This window comes from Plecotus auritus, assembly GCF_963455305.1.
Source record: "Plecotus auritus genome assembly, chromosome: 3".
Taxonomy (NCBI): domain Eukaryota; kingdom Metazoa; phylum Chordata; class Mammalia; order Chiroptera; family Vespertilionidae; genus Plecotus; species Plecotus auritus.
In genome coordinates this window covers 185240766-185267292 of record NC_137772.1, presented here as the reverse complement: position 1 = coordinate 185267292, position 26527 = coordinate 185240766, and the positions used below count along the sequence as shown (strand labels likewise).

The 26527-nt window shown below is 39.0% G+C and overlaps 1 protein-coding gene across 1 annotated transcript in view; it reads right to left on the bottom strand.

The window, feature by feature from the left end:
* SLC2A13 (solute carrier family 2 member 13) overlaps positions 1 to 26527 on the bottom strand; it is a 303078-nt gene that overhangs the window by 27811 nt on the left and 248740 nt on the right. Inside the window, exon 7 of the mRNA XM_080659231.1 lies at positions 19956 to 20081. Coding sequence (XP_080515357.1) covers positions 19956 to 20081 — 126 coding nt within the window. The remainder of the gene's footprint in view (positions 1 to 19955; positions 20082 to 26527) is intronic.

Sequence of the window (26527 nt, the reverse complement as noted above, 5' to 3'; positions counted from 1 at the left end):
CTGGATCTATGAGCTAGATCTATGCGACGATGGAAAAAGGACATTCTATGAGAGGGAACAGCAAAATAACCTTAGTTGAGCGACAGAAAAGATAAGAGGACATGCATGGAAGAGAGAGAAATGCAGTAGCAGCAGATGAGGCAGAAAAGTAGGTAAGGGCCAGGTTGTAGAGGATCTTGCAGGAGACTGGATTTTATCTAAGCACAAGGAGAGCACTAGATGGAAAGGTGTATGAGAAGAAAAACCCACCCACTGGCAGGGAGAGACAAGAAACTTGTCTCTTCTGGTTAAACTCAGATTGAAACACCGAATTGTGTGTGTGCGTGTGTGTATCTTGTGAATACATATAACGCTCTCTCTCCTGAGAATTTGATTGAGATTTCTTAGTGTACACTGAATAATCCAGGAACAGCAAACCAGAGAAAGGAACAAAAATAGGTCCTAGGACAGTAACATTCACTAGAAGGGCTTTTCAACCCCTGTGGAGTCAGCCAAGATAATGACATGTGAAGAGGCCTCATGGTAGTTATCTTCCATGGGCCCCTGTGATACTAGGAAGACAGACATTTCTAAATTCATTTGTAATAATATTCAGAAAAGTACAGTAACATGCAACCACCACACCGGCCCCCACCGGAAGTACAGGGCACAGAGCAGCCACTCTTGGTGTCCTCTTAAGCCTATAGGTTGGTGACAGCCTGCAGTATCTAACAGATACAAATGCAAAAAATAATTGGAAGGATAAGCTCAGGCCACACAGGATTGCCACAGATAAAAACTGTGCTGAAAATGAACAATGTTGCACTTACACAAAACACAAAGAAATAATCTACCAACATATAATAAAAGCAGACAACTAGCAGAATGAAAGCTGCAAAAACTTTAGCCTGAAAACTATCACTTAGAGGCAAAAAATAAGCATGATAAATGATTTACAGAAGGTATCTAAAATGTGAAAAAAAGAAAAAAACTATAAAATAGTTATATTTGAAATGGAAACAAATGTAATTTCCTAAATACGTAGAGTCATAGAAATAAAACGCTTCAATAGATGTGCTGGGGAGATTAAAAATGGCAGCAGAGCAGGAGGATGCTGCGCGGACATGCTCCGAGGAACAAGCTGGAATTACAACTGAAATATGAAAAGGCTTCCTGAATAATCAACGGAAAACTCACAGGAGAGAACGCTGATACCCAAGGACCGAAGGTGGAGACCACATACAGACTGGTAGGAGGGGCAGAGGCGCAAAAGGACTGGCAGGGCACCCACAGACAGCAACTGAAATCCCAGAGAGATATCTTAGCTGGGGGGGGGGGGGTGGGAAGGGGTGGGGAGGGAGCCACTGAGAACTCTGGGATCTAATTCCAAAGCTGGGCTCCCCAACAGAGAGCACCAAACTGAGAAGGGTACCCACATAACATCTAGCTGTGAAAAGCAGTGGGGTGCTGTCTGCCAGGGAGTGGCAGCTGAAAGTTTGGGCACCCTCTTAAAGGGCCAATGCACAAAAATTCCCTGTGGAGCCACCCACCTTGTGCTCTGGCAGAGGGAGGGAGAAGTGGACTGGAGTTGCCCAACCTGTTGAAAAAAACTCTCACCACACCTGAGGACGATTACCTGGGGCAATTCAAGTTGGAATCCTATTAGTCTGTAGACAGAGGAGGTCTCTGGAGGCTTTGAGGCTTTGCCTGATCCAATTAGTCAGAAACAGCCTTTAATACTGTCCTGCACTAGAGATTGAGAGGTATAGAGGATCTACCTAATACATAGTCACAAACCCTGACAGCCAAAATGAGGAGACAAAGAAACAACCCCCAAATGAAAGAACTAGAGAATTCTCCAGAAGAAGAGATAAATGAAGCAGAGATAAGAAATTTATCTGAAACTGAGTTCAGAGTTATGATGTTAAAAATGCTCAACAGTATGAAAAAATATATAGTAACTATGAAAAAAAGAACAGTCTTAGATAGAGAATGATATAATACAAATAAAGAACACATTGGAAGGAATACACAGCAGATCAGGGGAAGCTGAGGATCAAATCAGTGAGTTAGAAGACAAAGTTGAAAATATCACTCAATCAGAGAACCAAAAAGAAAAAAACAATTAAAAAACAGGAGGGCAGCTTGTGGGACAATGTGAAACTAAAACGTAACAATATTAGAATAGTAGGTGTGCCAGAAGAGGCAGAATGGGAGGAAGGAATAGAGAAGGTGTTTGAAGAAATAATGGTAGAAAACTTTCCTAATCTGGTAAAGGAAAAAGTCACACAAGTTCAGGAGGCACAGAACCCCAAACAAGAAGAACACAAACAGACCCACACCCAGACACAACATAATTAAAATGCCAAAAATTAAAGACAAAGAGAGAATCTTAAAGGCAGCAAGAGAAAAGAAAACTGTTACCTACAAAGGAGTTCCCATAAGGCTGACACCTGATTTCACATCAGAAACTCTACAGGCCAGAAGGAAATGGCATGAAGTACTTAAGGTAATGGAAAGCAAGGATCTGAGACTAAGATTACTATATCCAGTGAGGCTATCATTCAAAATAGACGGTCAAATAAAAAGCTTCCCAGACCAAAAAAAGGCTAAAGGAGTTCATCACCACCAAGCCAGCATTATAAGAAATGCTAAAGGGATTTCTGTAAGGGATTGTTGAGAAGAAGAAACAGAGAAAGAAACCTAGCCATACAGAATTAAAGTGGCTATAAATAAGTACCTCTCAATAATAACCCTAAATGTAAATGGATTAAATGCTCCAATCAAAAGGTGTAAGGTAGCTGAATGGATACAAAAACATGACCCAACTATATGCTGTCTACAAGAGACCCACCTTAAAACAAAAGACACACACAGAATGAAAGTGAAGGGATGGAAAAATTTTTTCCATGCAAATGGAAAAGAAAAAAAAAGCTGGATTAGCAATACTCACTCCGACAAAATAGACTTTAAAAGCATCATCCTAAGTGAAATAACCCAGTCGGAGAAAGATAAATATCATATGATCTCACTCATTTGTGGAATATAATGAACACCATAAACAGATGAACAAAAATAGAGCTGGGGGGGGAGGGGGGATATACTAGAATATAATAGAAGTAATCCTGTTATTTGAAGATTTTTAATATTTCCTACAACTTTTGTGCTATCATACTATGTTAGTAGAGTTTGGGTAATATTATTATACTTAAAATCCTTTTTTCTTGAAATATTAATGTTCACTGCATATAATATTATATGTAAGATAATTTTTCTTGAATAATTGGTGTTTATTGCATGTAACATCATATTTAAAATCATTTTTCTTTTTAAAAAAATATATTTTATTGATTTTTTACAGAGAGGAAGGGAGAGGGATAGAGAGTTAGAAACATCAATGAGAGAGAAACATCGATCAGCTGTCTCCTGCACACCCCCTATTGGGGATGTGCCCGCAACCAAGGTACATGCCCTTGACCAGAATCGAACCTGGGACCCTTCAGTCTGCAAGCTGATGTTCAATCCACTGAGCCAAACCGGTCAGGGCTGAAATCATTTTTCTTGAGATATTAATATGTATTGCATGTGACATTATATTTAAGATAGTTTTTTCTTGAAATATTAAGGTTTATTGCATGTAACAGTATTATATTTAAAATATTTTTTTAATTCAAAAAAAAACCTGAAAAAAAAAAATAGATGTGCCAACCAGCAGATTAGACCCCAGTGAAGAACATTAGAGAAGTGGATGAATGATCTGAGGAAATTTCCCAGAACATGGCACTAAGAAAAGAGTTGGAATAAGAGATATAGAGGGCAGAATGTGATGCATCTCGCTGGGATTCCGAAAGGACTGAAGAGGATCCTTCTGGGGATCAGTATATGAAGATATAATGGCTGAGAATTCTTCATAAATTGCTGAAAGACAAGACTTCATATTTACAAAGCACAATGATCGCTTAGTAGGATAAATAAAATTAAATTCACAGCAAGGTACATCACTGTGAAACTACAGAATAATAAAGACCAAGACAAGGGCTAAAAGCACCCAAAGAAAGCAAAGACTACTTAGAAAGGAATGATGCCTCACCTGGCAGCACTCTGCTCAGAAGACTATGGAGCACCATTTTCAAAGTACTGAGAACGAAGAGCTGTACAACTAGATTTCTATGTCCAGGTTACTACCATTTAAGAGTGATGGAAAAATAAATTCTGGACAAAGCTTGGGGGAGTCTACTGCTAATACTCTTGCAGGAAAAGCTTCTAAAAGATACAGAATAGAAAGAAGTATCTTTGTTCATCTCTCTCTATATATAAAAGGTTAATATGCAAAGTGTCCCCGTGGAAGTTCGACTGGGAGACTGGGAATTCTATTGCTTGCTATGACGTGCGCTGACCACCAGGGGGTGACATGGAATGAAGGAAGGCCCCAGCTGGCAGCAGGGGAAGGGAGGCCCTGGCCGGCAGCTGGGAGGCCTCATCGGCCCTGATCGCCAGCCAGGCCTAGGGACCCTACCCGTACACGAATTTCTTGCACCGGGCCTCTAGTATTTATATATTCACATGTCTATGAATATGAGTTTAGAAACTAAACAGAAGGAACAAAAAGATGGAACAAAAAATTATGAACAAAAAGCTGGTGCACATGTGGATAAATGCAAACAAGCTGTGACTTGATAAAAATACAGCTGGTTAGAATGGTGGGGTAAACACTTTATATGCTGTTTAGAAGAAACACCTACACATACGGACAGAGACAGATGAAATATTTATAAAGAAAAAATAGACATAAATATTAACAAAAAGAAAACTGGTGAAACTTCACAATAATAGACACAGTGCATTTTAAGGCAAAAGCAGTTCTCAAGGATAAATAATACATAATAATAAAGGGTTCGTTTCATCACAAAAATATAATAGTTCTAATCTTGTAAACACCTGATTAAATACATTTCAAGCCATGGAAGGCAACATTACAGGATTTCAAAGAAAAACTGACTTCACAATCATAATGGTAGAGTTTAACATTAATTTTCAGAAAGTGCTGGATTAATAAAAATAATAATTCATCTGTCAAAACCAATGTATTTACCAGACTCATGTTATGGTTATTAAATAACTTTAGTATTCCCTGATTTTTTTGCTCTTAGCTTATTCTGCCACTTTTGGTAATGCAGTATAAAACAAAGGGGACCCAGAGTCCCCTTAATTAATTTACCCGATAAATATTTACTGTATGACTCCTAGGCTCCAGACATTGTCAACAGCCCTAAACAGAAAAGCTCTCTGCTCTCATGGAGCCTCTATTCTTAATGGGCACACAGAAAACCAGTAAGTACCATAAAGAAAAATAAAGCCGAGGGAGTAGTGCAAGGAGTCCAGGCAGGGGTACTTTGCTATTTTTATAGGGCTCTTAGGGAAGGGCTCCAGGCCAAGGTGATTACCGAGCAGAGAAGGAAAAGTGCGCCTCCTACAGGTATCTGAAAGGCTAGCTTTCCAGACAAGGGTGAAAGCCCAAGATGGACGCTGGCTGGGTATCTGCAAGAACAGGGGCTGCCGTGCAGTGAGCAAGGAAGACAGCGCTGGCGGCCTATGCTTAGTGCGCAGGACTTTGCAGGGTGTGGGTTTTGTCCTAAGTAATGTGGGACCGCAGCGCAGAGTCCTGGGCAGAAGAGCAGAGTGACAGGGCTTCCAGTTTTAAGGGCTCACTGTGGCTGTTTTGTGCGGAACAGGTGGTGGGGCGGGTGCGAGGGCCAGTGTGGAAGCAGGGAGGCAGTTAGGAGGCTCTGTAGTAACCCAGAAGAGTGACAGTGGTAGGGCCCAGGGCACCAGCAGAAGTAGGAGTCTGGGTGTAGTGTGAAGAGAGCCTTGGAAAAGGGATGCATCATTCCAGGCAGCAGCACCAACCGCGCTATTCTTTCTCTAGGGTTCTTAATGCCTCCGATTTGTTTTTCTTTTCAGAGTTTACTCCCAGAGGCTATTGGTCTGAAACAACTGTATTTAAAAACTGATATACTGCAACATGCTTAAAATTTTTTTGAAAAAGTTGTAAATACTGATATGTTTATAAACCCATTTTACATACATAACCTGTTCATTGAAATGCAAAGGGAAGTGAAGGGAATCTCGGGGCAGCACCTCCTCAGTAACTCAGGCACCAAGGAACCTGGAGCTTGGTGGGCAAGACAGAGTTAAGGTCTTAGGCCAGGGGTGGGGAACCTTTTTTTTGCCAAGGGCCATTGGATATTTATAACAGCATTCGAGGGCTGTACAAAATGTCAACTTAAAAGTTATCCTGCTGAATGTCTGCCAGGACGAAGTAACTACTTGAGCTAAAGCCGACCCAAGTGATAGAGGAACAAACCACGTCCCATGAATCCCAATAATGATAGCTCCAAACTTTGTTTTTTTACAACCTGAAAAACTGTTCTTCAATGTATAAAGTAATTTTTATGTAAATTAATAAATCATAATTTCATTAAAAAAAAAGTTATCCTGCTGTATTTGGTCAAACATTTAATTAACTCACCCCTAATGCCTTGGAAGGGCCAGACCAAATGATTTTGTGGGCCTTCTACAGCCCACAGGGTGGACGATCCCCACCCGTCTTAGACAAATGACGAGAAAGAGAAGTTAGTTAGCTGGCCTTTCCCCCACTTTTGTTCCCTGAATGGAAAAAAGAAAGATCACTGAATGGATATTCTGGAAACACAGCAGAAAGCAGAAAGCTGTGGGCTGGTTCTGCCTCGTTTCACAGGTGATTGGAAAAACCAGCAAGAGACAATTAGTAGCTGTTGTGTTCGGTTAGCACTGTCTGGAGCAATGGCAGTTCCCTGCTTCTTTCTGAACTGACGGCTGAGAAAGCCCAGAGCCCCACAATCTTAGCTACGGAACAGGTTATTTAACAGCACAGAACCAATCTGTATACAGTTGGGTGAAATGGTTTTACAAGGGCTCCCAAGAATGCAATTTCACGAACTAAAAATTAAGAACAAAATTACTGACAAGTTTGCATTTCAGAGTTGACGCTCCCGATCTTGTCTGGAACCTCTGAAGCTGGAAGATCAGAGCACAAGCTCTCAACCCACTTGAAAGGGGAATGAAGGATGTTTCAGAACCAAACCTTTGCCCAACAAATTGCAAAGTATTCTTAAGGAGTGTATCTAACTGGCCTTTGGTGCCTGATGAATCACCCCTTTCCAGGATAAAATGTTCTGTCCCTTTTCCAAAACGCTCCTGGGTACATTTCCCCCTAAACTCTAATTAGAAGCTACACAGAATGCTGACTGTGTTTATCATGACCTGCAAATTATGAAATGTCCATTAAAAGACATGTTCTCAGCTTTGATAAAATCTAATCCAAGATTGATCTGGGTGCTACATAAATGAAACTCTGCCATATTTGAAAAGATGTAACGTTTTCAAGCAAACTTCCTTATAAACAGATTCAGAAAAAAGATCTTAAGGTATTTTAGACAGGAGAATTCTCCAAAGTGCTTAAATTATATATAGGAACATATATGCTCTGTCAGGTTATAATGAAATCAAAGTACTTGAAAATTACTTCTTAGAAGTTAAAACTGGAAATAACCCCAATATCTTCAGTGGATGAATAGCTAAACAAACAGAGGTACCTCCTATGCTATGCAATATTAGTCAACAATAAAAAGGAATGAATTATTGATACATCAACATGAATCTCAAGAATTAGGCTGACACAAAAGCCAACCCCCAAAGGTTACAGACCTTACAATAGCCTTCTCAGAGTTTTTATTACAAATGGATGTTGAATATTGTCCAAAAAACTTCCTGCATCTCCTGAGATGATCATATGTTTTTTCTCCTTTGCTCACTAATATAGTGAGTTAAATCAATTGATTTTAAATAAACTGTGCATTCCTTTATATTGCTGGATTCAATTTGAGAATTTCTGTGTCTATATACTGGGGTAGGAAAAAGTATGTTTATTTTTTAGGTAATGATGGCTGGTAATTTAACCAACTTTTGCCTACCCTTGTATATGAGGAATATTGGAATTTTTATCTGCAATTTTCCTTTCTTACAGAATTTATATGGTTTTGGTACCAATATGATTCCTTATGATTTGGAAAGTTTACCCCCTCTACCAGTTCCTGAAATAGTTTATGTAGGAGTAGCATGATTTCTCCCTTAAATATCTGGTATCATTCACCAGATTTTGTCCATTTCATTTAAATCCTCTCTTTTAATTCTAATAGTGGTAAATTGTGTCTTCTTTCTCTTCCCCATCCCACAACCCCATTGATGAGTCTAAATATAACATAATTCAACTTGTGAGCTCTTTAAAACAATAGCTTTTGATGTCATTTACTTTATCTCCTGCATTCCCATTTTCTATTTTATTGATTTCTACTCTATATTTCTTTTCTTCTACTTACATTGGATTTTATTTGATCTTCATTTTCTAGCTTCATAATTGGCAGTTTAGATAATTGATTTTAGACCTTTCTTATTTTCTAATATAATTATTTTAAACCAGACATTTGTTCAAAGCATTACTTTATGCTGCATCCCAACATCTTTATTTTTTTTCATTGGGATAAAAATATTTTCTAATTTCCTTGGGTTTTGTTCTTTCCTTGGTTATTTGGAAGTATGCTGTTTAATTTCCAAGTATTTAGGAATTTTTGTGAAAACTTTTTTAAAACTGATTTCTAAATTAATTTTACTGTGGTCAGAGAATATACTTTCTATGAATTCAGTTACTTAACATTTGTTGAGACTTGTTTTATAGTTCAGAATACTGTAGATGTTGATACTGTTTCATGTTCATTTGAAAAGGATATTTATTCTGCTGTTGTTGAGTGGAATGTTCTATAAATGTCTGGTCAGTTAGGCAAATAGATTGACAGTACTGTTCAAGTCTTCTGTGTCTTCACTACTTTTGTCTGTTCTATCGATTGCTATTTGTTCTATTAATTATTAGTAAAGAATAGTGAAAAACTCTCCTGTTATAATGGTGTAAGATTTAATGAAAGTAAATTGATGAAAGTTCTTGCAAACTTAAGAAAGCATTTTAGGAAAAGGAACGCTTCTTTTATCCTAAAGTACCGGCATGTTTAAAAACGACATTTGCAGTTCTACTCAGTTTATACAGTAAGTAAGGTAATTGTGGAAATGAGTTTTATAATGGTGTTTTTTTTTTAAATCAAGGGTCCATATTCTTTTCACATACATTTTCAATTGACTTTCTCAATGATCTTGCATGACAAACAAGACATAGTGTTATTATTTCCTTCCATTTTAAAGATTAGGAGACTGAGGGTCAGAGAGGCAAAATAAATGACCCACGGCCACACTCTGGTCAGTTACTGAGTCAAAACCCAAATCAAAGTCTCCTGACTCCAGTTAGTCCCTCCCTTCCTGTTATGCAAGGGCTAAGCTGCCCATTGATTTTTAGACTTTCTAAAAGAAACTTCCTGAAGCCCATATACCCAACTGAGTCAGAAACAGAAAAAGAGGAAATAGAATCAGGCAAGAACACTGTGAGCTGTAGTAGATATGGCTGATGGTGGAGCTGTTAATGTTAGCTATTGTTATTTCCACTACAAGTTCCTCAAAAAAGTCTGGTCCTTTTCAAAGACACAGAATCACTCAGAAGAATGAAATTGACAGATTCTTTATCAAAATATCTACAGGACTCATGGCTGGAGCACTCTCTTCCCTTACCACTATTCTTTCAATGATTTTCATATGTACTGAGAGATTTCTGTGTGTCAGGCATAATCCCATTTGGGAATAGTTAGAGACAAATAGGTGTAATCCTAATACAACATGTGAACATAATTACAGATTATATACAACGTATTAGAGAACAGTTATACTTAAGTGCATGAGGATCTGGTGTTTTGGAGTAATAGCTGACAAGTATCTTACTATGTGCTAGCTACAAAGAAATAATGTCTTACATTTCCAGTCTGGAAAAAATGATTAACTTACTTTAGTTATTTCACAGTCCACCATTCTGTAAAAAAGAGCCAAATGTCAAATGAATATAGCCAAAAAACTGCAGAAGTAAAATAATCTGTGAATGTTTGTGTTTCAAAATCAATAATTTTATGAAGAATAGATTACTGAAATATTTTTACTTCTGTTCTGAGCAACATTTTTGATCAAGAATTTCAATTAGATGTTCAGGTCTTATTCAATCAGCTCTGCTAGAGAACTTACCGTGTTTGCAACAACCCTAACTATAACGTTTAAACCCATGAGGCATGTAAGTGTCTCTGACTGATACTGGACTGAGATCTGAAAGCATCACTAGAATTTGCCTACATTTTAATTTTTGTGAGCTTGGGGTTCATTTCTGGGTTGGGTCTATACTGTATTGTCAAGTTAGCACATGTACTAACGTGCTGCAGAATAAAACAGCACATTTTCTAGGAACAAACATTTCTTCTCACTGCTGGGAGAAGAGATGAAATGAGAGGTGGTGAACTGGGGCTCTCCAGAAAAATCAATGGATAAGTAATAAGAGCAATTATTACATTAAAATTAGCATGGCCATATTTTAGAATATAAAGGAAAATTCACGTAAATTAAAAAAATAAAGTACTAGATTAAAAATCCCCCACAAATAAACCTGCCTTTCTGGGATCTCTCTGGGCTATGCTGCCAGGACCTCTATCCACTTGCCATTTTTCTACGTAGCTCTGGAGGATTAGCTGCTGACAAGCAATGCTCTACTGAAGTGTGGACATCAGCATTCTTAAGAGTTTGAAAGACTTTAATTAAAAAATGCCAACAGGATCAGATGTTTTGAGTTTGTTTTATATCTAATATGCTAGTTATACTCCATCATTTATCTTGGGCAGGTGTATTATTATTCCCATGTGGTTTGGATCATTCTCAATTTCAGAATGCCAAGAACCACAAATGCTTTTAAGAAAAAATAAAATAAAAAAAGGATATATAGGTAGTGAATGACTTTATCCTTCTCTTTACAAAACAGCAGCACACACAGAATATCTCATTCAATCTGGGAGATGGAACATAAAAGAGTGAACCTCTTTGACCATCTTATACCTGAGTACTCAGCACACATTCACAAGGGCTAGAAAATCTCTTTTTAAGGAATCAGACTGACTCACAATGAATTCCTAAGTTCGCTGTACGTTGCTCATTTTGAGTGTGGTGTATGTGTGTCGTTGAGTGGGATGGAGGAGGTCACCGGTCATGGTTACATTGCTGCCACAAGTCATAGGCCACTCCACAGGATTATTAACGCTACTCCTATTTCAATTCAGGATGGGCTCTGCCAGCTTCCAGTTGTGGCTTATCTGCTCCACACACTTAGGCTCTCAGTAATTTATATTCTACCAGCTCCTCATTTAATGCAGAAATGGTTGCACTATAGGACATGAAACATTTATAGAAGCCAATTGAGAAAAGCAACTGATGGCTGCTAAGGGATTTAATGAGACAAAGATACAGTACCCTTCATCTACGTTCATAAAATAATTTTTGTGCACAGATAAAATTTAATGCTATGCATACTATTTGACCTTCAGTATTTTAAATATGTATTTTAAAATAACTGTATCTAATGTATATAGATACCAAATACTAAATCTGTAAGAAAACTCAAAGCTGTCAGTCAAAGCTGTTAGAACTTTGCCAATATATCTGGGGCAATTTGGCTTACTTCAAAGGCACTTCCTAGCCTGGCCGAGAGAGAGATCTGCAAATGAGAAATTCACCACAGAGAAGGCTGGCTGTGTTCTCAGTGTTTTCTGAGGTGTCTCTGAGACACACATTCTCTGAATGTGTCTAGGCCTGCCCTGTTTTATCTTCATTGTATTTCTCCGGTTGTTTCTCTTTGTCCTTCCTCTTTGGATACCTTTATGATCACATTTTCCAGCGCTTTATACTCTATCCCTGCTTCCTAATTTACTTCGAGCATTCCTACGCCGCCGCAGGCCTCTCCTCTGACATAAGTGACATCCCCAGGTGCGTAACCCGTTCCCAGTTATCCCAAGGGAAGGAAACCAGAATGTGCAGTGAACACAGGAAAAGCTCTCTGCCCTCCCCACTTGCCAAGAAGCAGGACAAATATTGACAAATGTGTCCCTCTTTCCCTTTCTAAATGGAAGGACAGAAGTTAATCACAGAGTAACTCTAGACCCTATGAGCGTGGAGATGGCACCAGGGGAATCCACATAACAACCTTACTAACTAGACTGTATAGCGCCCATTCCTTCCCCATGTATTTGCCTTCCTACAATTTGCCATCTCTATAGACTCAAGGTTCTTTTTCTTGTCACGCGTCTTTCTTTGCTGAAGATGCTGTATAAGCCTGAATTTGAAACCACTTCTTTGGGTTTCACATCCCTAAATTTCTCTCATGTGTCTCTGAGATACACATGTTAATAAATGTCTGTTTGTTTTCTCCACTCTCATTTCCTTGCCCAGAGCAAGCCATGTGGGTAAGACTGAATGGGCATGGGAAATCGAATCCTTCCCCAGTGAGTGCAGCAGATATTCTGAACACTAATGCAATGAACCACACTTGCCAAGAACAGAAGAGTTATAATAAAAGTGGGACAAAAACACAGCAATGTTATTAATTTCTAGTTAGATAATGTGTTAAAACCATGCTAGTGTCAGCTTTCTTCTTAATAGATGCAGAATATTTGGAAGAGAACTGTATCTCACTATGTGATACAATGTCATATCCACCATCCTGGTATCCCATGAAATCATTCACCTCTAATCACTCCCAGTATGATTTCCACACCTTTAAAAATGCACCTTTAAAAGTAAAAGAAATTCCTAAAAGAGACCCTCTGACACTCTGATCCAAACTCACATGTCCAGGATCAGCTCCAGCCGTCCATTCTCCTTCCTCTCTCTGCTCCTTTTCTGACAAATCCCCACCTCCCAGACTTCACCTCTGCCGTACCACACCTGTTGCTTAATTGCACATTAGATGAACCCAAACTTGCCACTGTTACTTTATATTCACCAAACACATGCAATTCAAGTCGTGGTCCTTATCCTTATCCTAAAAGTCTCAGAGTCTTGTCTAGTGAGAAAAAATGTACAGACTACTTTTTGGAGAAGCATGAACTAATGAATATTTTTTTTAAATGTAAAAGGAACAGGGACTGACTAGAAATGTAAGGCTATGAACTAAGAAGAAGGGTAGTCAAATACATGATGAATATTACTACTTGGAGAAAACTCAAAATGTGTTAATTTAGCATTATAATTAAATATCAGCTAAGAAATGGAAGACACTAACATGAAAGAGAAAGATAAATTATTCAGAGACGTTTTGCTTTTCTGACTTGTATACTTTACAGTGTAAATAAATAGCAACAGAATCTGCAATACAGACATTCACTAAAACCCAACAATGTCTACGTTTCTGGCTTTGAAAAAGGAGAGCCCAGAGGCACGCAGCCTCTGAAATTACTTAGGAAAGGTGAACCTCACACATACACAGTAGCCAGCTACAGAGCTTACCGGGGGTGATCGAGCATAGTGACTTCTATTCAAGCAAAAACACAAAAAGCAAATGGATTAAAATATCCTCTCTTATTTTCTATGACATGTATGCTAGCAAATATTCATTTTAAACTATACTGTTAATGTAGAAGCACAGCTTGAGCATTTTAAATTCCTAACATAAATAACTGATTAAAATATCAATCCTGTACATGAATGTTAAGATACTGATATAATTTGTTAATGATAAAGTATATTTCTTTTCTAAATGAAAAGCTGATATATATCTTGAAAAAAAAAAAAGGTGATGGGGGTTAATCCCATTTTCACTATTTGGCCTACTTTCACAATATACCTGATCTTATACTGTCACCACAGATATAGCTCCCCTGGTATACCAGTGAATGTTTTGAGGAAATGTGAATATTTCTTCTAATAATTTTTAAAAAGTATTTTTCATGTGGTACAACTATAACAACATGTAGTATACATACTTCAAATGCATGGTTAAGTTTTATTTTAATTTTTTTCAGTGTTTTAAGTAGTACCAGGTAAACATTAACACTGTTAATTAAAATTGCATCACTCTTGTTTTTCTTTTAGAGGTTTCCTCTCCTGAAAATAATCATGAACATGGAAGATATAGCTAAAATGAAATGATGGGAAGAACACTATATCTTCTCATTTAAAACTGTGGTACATTCAAACCTGTACATATTTTCCAGTGATGGCAGCCTTTTCCACTTAGACATTTAACAATTATTGACTGAATATGTACAAGGCACCAAGGAATTAAGAATAGTGCAGTGGCCAAAACCGGTTTGGCTCAGTGGATAGAGCGTCAGCCTGCGGACTGAAGGGTCCCAGGTTCGATTCCGGTGAAGGGCACGTACCTTGGTTGTGGGCACATCCCCAGTAGGAGGTGTGCAGGAGGCAGCTGATCGATGTTTCTCTCTCATCGATGTTTCTAACTCTCTATCCCTCTTCCTTCCTCTCTGTAAAAAATCAATAAAATATATTTAAAAAAAAAAAAAGAATAGTGCAGTGTATAGACACTGAGACTTATCATTTAGAAGAGAAGATACATCCAAACCCAAACTGCTATCATATAAGAGTATAATTATCATGTAAGTTGTACAGGGAAATGCTAGAGGACAGCAGGATATTAATAAGCATCCTTTTTTGTGGTCAATCAGAGAGACAGCAAAGGAAAAGCGACAGCTGAACTGCGCAAAAAAAAAAAAAAAGTAGAAGTCAGGCAGAGATGAAAAGAAGGGAGGAGGAGGGTAAATTCTAGGTAGAAGCAAAGCATGAGGAAGGCACAGCGGTGGGAAATTGTATCGCGTATTATAGGGTGATCACAAGGGGTTGATGACTAGAATGGAGAGGGGTGCGATGCTGGGAAAATAGGCTGGTGTTGTATGAGAGTGCAGCTTTGAGAAAAATACCGCTGCTGAATGAACACAATAAACCAGACATTCAGTGTGAGTCAGAACAATGAACTGCCAAGTAGGGAGTCTATCTAGCTATTTTAGTGAGTCTAATTACAGAGCAGAAATGTTGCATTATAGGAAACAAATACTGAATCAGCACATTAAGAAAGTAGCCCTCATTAGCAATACTTTTAAAGAGTCAGGATGTTTGAAGTTCCAGAATAGATTATTTATGAGTCCGTGTGTACAGAGAGCCATACGGGTGATGTGGAGGTGAGTGAAAAGACACAGATAAGGAGAACGTATTCTAATGCACTTGTCTGGCAGGAAGTGCTTATTCTAATCTAGGAAATGTGTTGTTGACAAATCTAAGAAAAACAGAAATTCCTACAGGATATGTTGTGCGTCCATTTGCCCAGGGCATTACATTTTTACAAGAGTCTTAAGATACATTCTTATTTAATCTTCATAAAAAAGATTGTTCAATACATCAATAATATCATTGTCATTTTACAGATGAGGAACGGGGCTTAGAGAGTCTCTTCTAGCGCCACTTACAAGACAAATGAAAGTTCAAATTTGAAATGACCTGATTCTAAAATGTGTACCTTTCTGTTACCCAACTGTTGTTCCCCTAAAACTGGTTGACTTACTGGCTTTTTGACTTTGAGAAAGTCATTTGGATCCTCTATGCATCACTGTCTTCATCTGTATAATGGGGATGAAAATCTTACTTCACAGAGATGCTGAATAGGTTTTAGAAAGTTATATTTTTTTTCTAGAAAATGGTCCATTTTATCTGTTTTCAAATACATCACATTATTAATAGTATTCTCCTATTATTTTTAATATCTTTACTATCTGACCCCACATGCTTTTCTTCTATTCTAAATACTGTTTATCTGTGCCTTCTCTCTCTTCTTGAAAGAGTACCATCAGAGGTTTCTCCATTATATCGATCTTCTCCAGGAAACAACTTTAGTTTTCTTGATTCTCTCTAGTATTTCTTTGCTTTGCATTATTTTTTTCTCATTTTAATTTCCATTCTCTGCTTACTCTACAGGCCAACTCAGCTCTAGTTCTAACTTTGTGTGATTCTTTTCAGTTATTGATTTTAATGTTCTGTTTTCTAGTATGATTTCTTAACCCATTAAAGTTTCTTTCTAATTTCCCAGCTAAACCTGTATTTGCATTGGATGCATTCAGGACGTGTAGGGGTGATGGGCAGGAGCAGATTTTCCGTCAGCTCACCGTGTTGTATCTTCTAGAAGCATGCCAGATTATTTTTAAATGGGCTTCCCTTCTTATTTTTAATTGTGGTGAAATACATAGAACACAAAATTTACCATCCTCACTAACCATTTAAAATTTTTAATTGTACAGTTCAATAGTGTTAAGTATATTCACAATGGAGAGCAAGCAATCTCTAAAACTAATTTCATTTTGCAAAACAAACCCCATACCCATTAAACAACAACTCCCTACTGTCCCCTAACCCTGGCACCCTTCTTTCCGTCTCTGTAAATTTGACTACTCTAGGCACCTCATGTTAGTGGAGTCATAGGGTATTTGTCATTTTGTAACTGGCTTATTTTACATATCATTTTATCTTCAAGGTTCCCCCATGATATAGTATGTGCCAGAATTTATTTCCTTTAAGTCCGAATATGTCATTATATGTAAAACCACATTTTGTTTATCCATTCATCCATTGAGTAACACTAGGGTTGCTTCTATCTTTCAGCTATTGTCAATAGTGTTGCTGTGAACATGGGTATTCAAATGTCTCTTTAAAACCTTGTTTTTCATTCTTGTGGATATTCACCCAGAATGGAATTGTTGGGTGATATGTAATTCAATTGTAAAATTTTATGGAACTGCCATCCTGTTTACTGTAGTGGCTGCACCATTTTATAATCCCATCAACAGTATACAGACTTTCTAATTTGTCTACATCCTCCACAGTTTTCATTTTATTTTATTTTTTTGTGACAGCAGCCATCCTACTGGGTATGAGATGTTATCTCATTGTAGTTTTAATTTGCATTTCCCTAATGATTAGCAATGTTAAGCAGTTTTACATGTGCTTGTTGACCATTTGTATATCTTCTTTGGAGAGTTAAATGATTTTTAAAAAATTTACTGAAATGCAACAACAAAGATATAATTGATTACACAGGCAAATGGTTTTCATTATGTTAAAACAATTTAGAGTTTATAAAAATCATCATACCATTTCCATCATGAATGAATGGTATTACCATTCCACCTGCTGTCTTTCCAGGAAACAGCTACAGTTACACATCAGGCTATATGACTATGAACTGTCTTAATACTTGACCCTGAAATATCTATAAATCGCATATTTCAGATGTAAATCCAAGGTAATGGTAGATTTCCCCTGAGAATTCCATTCTAGGTACTTGCATAAAACCCATCAACCAACTAATAAATGAAAATATAGTAAACACTATTTAACTACAAATGGATATTCTATCTTAAAATTTTTTCATGGTAAACATATCCTGCCTTTTTACTTTCTTTCTAGCACAGACAACCTATTTTTTTTTTGTAGTATAGAATTTGAGATTTTTCTAAGACGATTCTATAAACATAAAAGTTCTTTATATATTGCATTTAGTTCTTTGTATTTTTCCTTCTTAGGTATTATCTGTGCCTCACTTTTCACTCGTAGTGTGTGCACTCAAGGAATAATAGTTCAAAATATAAATAAAATGTTAAGGAGACATTGAAACAAAAAATATGTATTTCTACTAAAGCGTTATATACTTTGTTATTTGCAAAAAATAACAACAAAACCTCTATTTTAAAGCCTCTGACTGCTAGACCTTCTGAGAGTAAGAAAAATGTCTAATTTTAGTGTTCGCTTTCCATTAGTCAACATTTCTCTCAGTTTAGAAGTGAATTCTATGAAATACAGGAAACTACACGCACAGATTTCATAATATGGTCGTAATTCTAGACTAGTAACTTTCAGGTTTTTTCTACTGAAAAAGAATCATAGGGTTAAAATGATAAACTATTACATCCAGAAATATTCACTCAATTAACTCCCTAATGAAGCTTGGCTGATGCAAATTATACGCTGAGTGTTTCTAAAAGGTGCTCTTTTAAAGCTTTTTTTTTTTTTTAATGTATTTTATTGATTTTTTACAGAGAGGAAGAGAGAGGGATAGAAAGTTAGAAACATCGATGAGAGAGAGACATCGATCAGCTGCCTCCTGCACGCCCCCTACTGGGGATGTGCCCGCAACCCAGGTACATGCCCTTGACCGGAATCGAACCTGGGACCCTTTAGTCCGCAGGCCGACGCTCTATCCACTGAGCCAAACCAGTTAGGGCTCTTTTAAAGCTTTGATTTTAAGTAATAATTGAATTTTTTTTTACATATTTCTTTGTAATTAGTGTATTTAATATTTGGTCTGGATTTTCATTTACTGCCATATAATTCACTTCTACTTCTTGGAGTAATTCTCTTAAAAATGATGAATGCTAACAGTGTAATGATTAATAATGACACATTGTACTTTATAGCTTCTAGGAGATACAAGTACTTCATTACAGATTTCATTACCTCCATCAGTACTATGAGGCAGATAGGATGAGAACATATTATTCTCTTTACCGCAATTTAAAACACAAAAGAGGTTAAAGCCATGTTGAAGAATATTTATATCCTTTCTATGACCATGGATGTGAATATTAGTTCATTAAGGTGGGGATTATTTGTTGTATACAAATATTTCATTTATTTGCCTACTACAAACCAATGTGATCTGTCAAGAAGAGAAATATTTAGCCCCACCTGTGTGGTTCAGTGGTTGAGCATTGACCCAAGAACCAGGAGGTCACAGTTCCATTCCTGGTCAAGGATCTTGCCTGGGTTGCGGGCTCGATCCCCAGTAGGGGGCGTACAGGAGACAGCCGATCGACAATTCTCTCATCATTGATGTTTCTCTCTCTCTCTCTCCCTCTATCTTCCTCTCTCTGAAATCAATAAAAACATATTTTTTTAAAAAAAGAAAGAAAAAGATTGATAGCTTCCCCAACTGGTTACATGCCAGTGACCACCAACTTTTATCCTAATTTTTCTAAATTTCATTAAGTACTTTCAGGAAAGTACTCTAAGATAATAAGAGTTCCATGAAAGAATTTAAAGTGACATTAATTCATTTTGACTTGACAATCTTCTGTCTTTCACTGTCTTTTAGGAGTCTGAAAATTATTGGTGTAGTTAAAAAATATGCAATGGGAAAAACTGCCTTGGCAATACACAGGATCCCTGCCTCAAGGTCCAAACTCTGCTCTTGCAGGGCACAGGTGGGTCTGGGGTCTGGGTTCCTGACGTCCAGGTGGGAGTGCTTTCTACTCTAAGTCTGTGAAACATACTGCTGCAGTGTTTAAACCCACGCTCATGAGTATATGCTGCAAAGTCATATATAGGGTATCCCCAAAAATGTACACATCCTTTTGCAGCCAACTCACTTAATTTTCGCTCCTTTTCAGGTTTAACTGATTTGAAATAATGGATGAAGCCAGACTAAGCTTTGAACACAGTAAATTTATCCTCAAATGCCACTAAGCTTTATTTTTTGTATGGGGACACATGAAAGGTAAAGTTTACAGTGCAAAACCACAACGGTTGGCGAACTGAGGGCACACAGATACCAAATGAAATGATTCTTGATGTTTGTGATTCCACTGCTTTGTGTTATCAGCAGTGCCTGGACCAGAACAGTCATTAGTTTGAAAACGGGCATTGACAAAAAAAGTACTGATTTCTGTAAATTCTTTTAAATTTTGAAAATGAACTGTATGCTAATAAACACTGACTTTATAATCATTTACAGTATGTATATATTTTTGGGGACACTCTGTAGTTATAAAGATCAGTTTTAAAGACCGTTTAGAAAAAAGACCAGCTTAAAAGAAATACAATTCTCGAAGGTAAATGTAGTCACTCTGTAAGCTTAAAAACAGGCCTCTAGGTGAAATTTTACTGTGTATTCTCACAGTATGTAGTGAGTGACATACCTGCCCCAGGATGCCTCACTTGTAGATGCTTTATTAACTGGAACACAGGAGGAGTCAATGATGGTGGATTTGTTCATCTTGTAGCAGAATCCGCAATCTGGGTCCAACATACACTCATTACAGTAACTGTAAAATGAAAAGAGTTACACTCGTGTTAGCAGAGACAACTGGTGGCTCCCCCGCATTTTCCACTCTCCTCTGCTGTAAGCGTGGTCCATCAGACTGGTTTGGGCGAAGTGACACGTGATGAGGCCGGTGAGAGCTGGAAGGCCTCTCCCATCTCTCCCCCACCTCCTGCAGCACCTTCGGAACCTACTTTGAGATGGAAGAGGCTTGGGTCTGAGACACTGGATGTCACCCTGCATCAAATAAACTATGCTTTTCTAAGCCACTGAGATTTGTTACCAAAGTATGGACTGGCACATCTTGATCCAGGCCAACTGGTTCCAAATTATACTAAAGCATTTATTTCTCTTGTTTCCATCATGTAACACATCTTTTTTAAATTGAAAATATGTTTTTCTAATATATATTCTGAAGTAGAAAAAGTCAAAGAATAAAATAAATTGTAACTAAAGAAAAAAATTAAGATAAAAAAATACTGCCATCCAAATAATAATCTTTGTTAACATCTTGGTGGACACCTGTACTTTTAACAAATATAGATTGAGTGTCAGTTATGGATTATAATTAATTTAAAAGAAGTTAGCGTAGCCTGGCCAGTGTGGCTCAGTGGTTGAGCATTGACCTATGAACCAGGAGGTGACAGTTCAATTCCTGGTCAGGGCACATGCCCAGGTTGTGGGCTCGATCCCTAGTAGGGGGGCATGCAGGAGGCAGCCGATCAATGATTCTCTCTCATCATTGATGTTTCTTTCTCTCTCTCTTCCTCTCTGAAATCAATAAAATACATATTTTAAAGAAGAAGTTAGTGTAGAAAAAAAGGCTAACTCTTCCCTAGGTTAATCACATCTATTGTTTGGATCACAGAGCCATAATCAATTAATCATTGCTCACTTAACAGCGGTACCCTAACTACATGAAAATTCTAACCAGGGGAAATCCCTGAGAGCAGGGTGTTCCAGCCTAAGCCTGCACACAGTGTGCTTGGGGAATGAGTTTTCTTGCTGCCGCACTCATCTGTCAGAAAACACTGGCGCCTCGGACATGGCAGGCACATGCAAGGCACTGGAGATACGAAACAGACAAGGTCCTTGCTCGTGGGTGGATGAAAGGCGAGGATGAGAAACAGCATACAAGTAAAGAATGGCAGTGCGAGCGAACAGTTATGCACGACTCCGAGGACAGCGGCATGCTCATTCACCTGGGAGGCCTGGGGGTGACTTCAGAGGTGATGTTTCAATTGGATCATAAAGAAAATTTATCAGGTAAAGGGAAGGGCACTTCAGAGACCTGCTTATTTTACAACTAAAGATCAGTCAGTACAGACTTAAATATCTACTGTGGACAAGTCATCATACAGGAGTATGGGGGAGAAACAGGGTAAGAACTACTCTTAAGTTGTCCGGAAAAGATGTGAATCCTGACTCAAAATTAAAATACTGCTTTGACTCATTTCGCTCAATGGGAAAATCCTGGCATTGTTTTAAAATGAGATTTTCATCATTTCGGCCTCTTTCCGTGAACTTCTCCTTTGCAAACAGCCATCCCTATGTTTACATGCGACTTCAGCCCCGTTCTAAAAGCAAAAAGGAGGCCTTTCAAAAGCCTCCCTTCGGAAAGGTCAGAGAGGCGATACAGCACTGTAAACACCAGACAGTCCCTCTCTGTGATAAGCAAAAGCAGCAGAGCGATGGAAGGCATTCCCGGCTGGGCTTTTGCTTTGAGACGTGCACTGGGCCAATCTGGAAAGGAAGATAATTCTTACGAGCGAGCTGTTTGTTTATTCTGCCCACGTGAAGCGGACTCTAACAACCCTGATTGTTCCAATGGCTTTAATGGCACTATTGGAGAAAGATCAACTCAAACATCTGTAGAGAAATGCCTCTACTTTATTTCTTTAAAAATCAGTGATTCCTATAAAAGGCCAAAAAACTTAATGATAAAAGCTGATCGTTACCCAGAACCTACTACATACACATGACAGACAGATGGGGTGTTATCCATCACGCTTTGCCTCCGCCATCACTCATTCAAGCATCCAACCCTGACCACACCTCCCTTTCCCAGCCTGTCTCCTAAATAATCCCTGCTCTGTCGCCATCATTCATTCAACAAATACAAATATTTTACACTCACTGGGGCTGGGCACAGTTCCAGGGGCTGGGTCACATTTGTGCACAAAGCAGACCCCTGCGCTGGGGGGGCGATTTGTATTAGCCCTCCCGGTGACCTCCCGTTATGGTCCCTCTACTGGCTCCCTGTCCACTCACTAGCTTGTTCCTTTCTTTAGTTCCGTCCTGTTCGAGCTCGGGGACCGCGGCCCATCATTTCAGCCTGCTAACTTTCGCTGACCATTTAGCTTTCCATCACACCTACCTAGCCCAAAGCCCAGCCGTATGCGAATGCCAACAGCCGCCTTCAGGGCCTTCACGCCCCCCCATCCCCACATGCAGCTGCAGGAATCTCACCACAGGCAGGTCAGTAGTTCCTTGTCTTACTTCACAGTGAAAACTGAAGGGAATGAATTTTCTCTACTTTCAACTCAGACAGGAACAAAGGTCACTTACATTCCCCGGTATTCAAGGATCATCCCTTCACCAGGGCTTTTCATCTCAGTCCCTCTGGGCCTCACCAGGACCAAGGCCTCGGCCCACTGGCTATTTCCTTCTCTTTCTATTCTCAAACCTCTCCCAGGACTTACCCCGGAGCTTATGTGCAGGCTCAAGCCTTTCCCATATTAAAAAAGCTTGAAAAGCTGTCCTTCCTACTACTCCACACTACCCCTCGTCCTAGTTCAGAGGGGCCACTCACTGAAGAGGTCACATATTAAAAAGTGTTCAAATCCTTGCCAACCCAGGGAGTGGACCACTGTTTGGGAAGTGGTGTGCCAACCCTTATCTGTGACCTAGAATTGTTTTTTTTCATCATATAGAGGATTTTATGGCAAAACTTTCCCAAATGTATCAACATTTCTAACTTCGACTTGACATTTAGAAGGTTAACACAAAACTTTAACTATCCTGAGTAATCTGCTAATTGACCTTTTACAGAGAGCACCTATCATAACTGTGGCTTTAACAAATGACATTAAAGGAAGGAAAACTTCTAGAAGTGGCTATTTTTTATTCATGATTTGCTCTTTAAGGCTTTCTTGAACATGACCTAATGAATTTATGTAAGGTTTGCTAAATATAAAGTTGAGAATTTAAATATATTGGTGCCAAATCAATGTTCCTAAGAATGTTTGAGGCACAGATTAAAACTTTTTTTGAGGAAAGCAGACTGGTGTTATTTATCTCCTTTTATTCTCCTTCCACCGTAGGATTTGGGGTGTCCCAGTTTCTGGACTTCAAATTTTCCACCCATGATCCCGAGGAACCCACCCAGTTGCCAGATGCTGCATGAAGGGAATGACAGAAATGCATGCACTCTAACTCTAAATTCACACCAACACTTACTGTAAAGCATATTACAATGTTGTAACATCTTACAAGTATTACTCTCACTTCAAAGGCAGAAATGATTGGTGTGCCCTGTTTCAAGAAACTCGAAATTTACAACAGAAATTAAGAAGGTATTTACAAAGGCACTAGGCTTTATAAAAGGAATTGCTGAAAGAATTACATAAAATGGGGATTCTACCCTATTAATACAAAGTATTTTACATGTGAAACGAATCAATATGTAGAACAGGGATGAGATGGCCCTCTTTGCTCTGTGCACAGCTCTATTGTAAAGGTTACAAGTGTTCTTTACTGACTGGCTAGCAAAACAGACTACGAGGACCCAAGAGAAAAGGCACACGTACCAGCTCCCTCTCTGCAGCACCCATGGTAGGCTAGATTCCCCAGGACAAGTTTATCACAGAAGCAAAGTACATCAGTTCTATAATTCAAGGCATTACTATAGGTTCATTGCCCTTTTAAAGAAAATAATTTTGGGGGTTGGTGGGTGAATAGCTGAGTCATTTTTAGGATGAAATAAAAAGAAGGTAAAACTCAGTGTCAGAGGATCCTTGAGATTGAGCTAGGGTTTTAAATTGCCAGAGGCTAAAGCTGCCATTTGTAAACACTCCATCCACAACCCAAATGGAACTGCTCAGTGATTTTGATAATTCACTTTCAGAAACACCAGCTGCACAGGCCCATTTCCTTAAAGCCCAAACAAAAGCGCCCCAGAAGGAGAGGGCCCTCTCTTAAATCACATCCTGCAGAATCTCAGTACAAGGACATTACAATATGCGGAGAGAATCTGTGGTACATAACTGTGCCCAGGATCGACTGTTCTCAGATGTGGATACTTCCCTTGGGGAGATTATACACCAACGCTGCTGCTCTTCTCTGGGATGAAACTGCTGGGGGAACTGAATGCACAGCATCCAGAAACCCTAATAGAAGACCTGAAAATACCTGATCCAGACAGTACCTACAATTAGAATCCAGCCAACTTGCTGGCTGAAGGGAGGGAAGACTTAACTTTTCAATCCCGTCTTTTCTTTTCAAAAAGAGAGAAAAATAAGTATTTCCAGATTAAGAACTGGTTCAAGAACTTTAAAAGCTTCCAATTAAAGTAAAAAAGGAGAGAACAAAAGGCAGCTTAGTGTCTAAGGCAGAGGAAGGAGGGCCTATTTTCCTTTAATCGATCGTTTACATGTTTCACATGGCACCCAGGACGTCAACCGAATGTGCCTTCTTCTTTCTCCTGAGAAAATCCTTTAAGCATTGATTTGGGTTAATTCAGAACCTTTTTAATTTCTACTCTGTGAAGTCGAGTATGAACTCAGCTCTCTAGAAAGTGGTCCACTTGTTTTTAAGTGTGTCTCATTAAATCTAATGACATGGAGCATCATGAACAGTGTGTGGCCTTTAAAGTGACTGTCTCTGCTATGGCCTGAATTTCTCCAGAAAATCAGTGGTGGCCAGTGCAGGTCAGGATGATCCGTGCACTGGAGTGGTGAGGCATGACTGGCCTTAGGAAATCAGAGCCAATAGAGACTCCGCTTTACAGAACGTGGCCACAGGTTCACGTTCATTCACTCACACCTTCTACATCAATGATGTCACTGTTTCCTGTGACAGCTCTTCCAAACTCCCCTCCTCTTCTTCCCCCCTCCTCAATCCTGACTGTCCCTGCTGCTTTCAGCAGGCGACTTGGAATCCAGTTTACCAGAGGATGCCCTTCCTGCGGGATAGCCTGTCTTGCTTGTTGCCATCTATGGACCCGATTTCTACATGAGCAGTGCAAAGAACACCAGGACACCTGCCCGCTCTCTCAGCCAGAGTGTAGACGGCAGGTGACTCCCTCTCCCCATCTGGACTGTGTAAATAGAAACTCGTGATAATTAAAACCAAAAAACAAACAAAAATTCTGGGGAACTGAAGTGCTTGGAAATTAAAAAGTAGGGGATCACCTGGCCGGCGTGGCTCAGAGGTTGAGCATCAACCTATGAACCAGGAGGTCCCAGTTTGATTACCAGTCCAGGTTGTGGGCTCAATCCCCAGTGTGGGGAGTGCAGGAGGCAGCCAATCAATGATTCTCTCTCATCATGGATGTTTCTCTCTCCCTTCTTTTCTGAAATCAATAAAATGTATTTTTTAAAAGCAGGGGATCTATTGGCTCTGATTTCCTGAAGCAAGTCGTGCCTCACCGCTCCCCTGAAGCTGCCCTCACAGAGACCGTCGGGATCTTCTCGTTAACTCTGGGCACTGTTCTTTCCGAATCTTAGTTTACCGCTCTGTGATGAAATTCCCTAAAATGTTTTCCTCTCTGCTGACATCTTCTCACCCCTTGACACTACTTCCTCTACGGTCTCTCCACCGGCCACATCTTAGTGTTTCCTTTCTCCACTTGGTTCTTTCTCCTTTGGTTCTGTTCTGGGCAACCTTTCATCACTCTGTACACTTCTATGGGAAACACTGACCTCACATGACCCTTACTATCATCTATACACTGAGACTGTGTGACCCGTTTCTCCAGTTTGTTTCTCTTCCATGAGGGCCAGACCCGTATTTCCAGCGGCCCCATTTTCTGGGTGTTTCACCAGCACCTCACACTCAACACAGCTAAAGCTCAATCTTTGGCTTTCCTGTCAAACCTGCTGTTCTTTTGTGTCTCACAATTTGAAGACCTGAGCATGTGAGATCACTCATATTTAAATAGCACAACAGCAGCAAGTCTATCTCAAAGTATGGGTAGCTCCTCTACTCACTATTCTTATCCTTTTTTTCACCTGAACTCTCCCAACAGCCTTCTGATGAGTCCTCCTGCTTCTAGACTCCCTCCCCTCCATCCTCTGTATTTCCTTAAAGCTAACTTGATCAGACCTATCTCCCATTTAAATCCTGCAATAGTGTTCCATGGCCTGCAGGGTGAAGACCTGGCTCCTTATTAAGACACAATCTTGCCCCCTTTCATCTTGTCCATCGTTTCTTGCCATTTCTTCCCAGGTG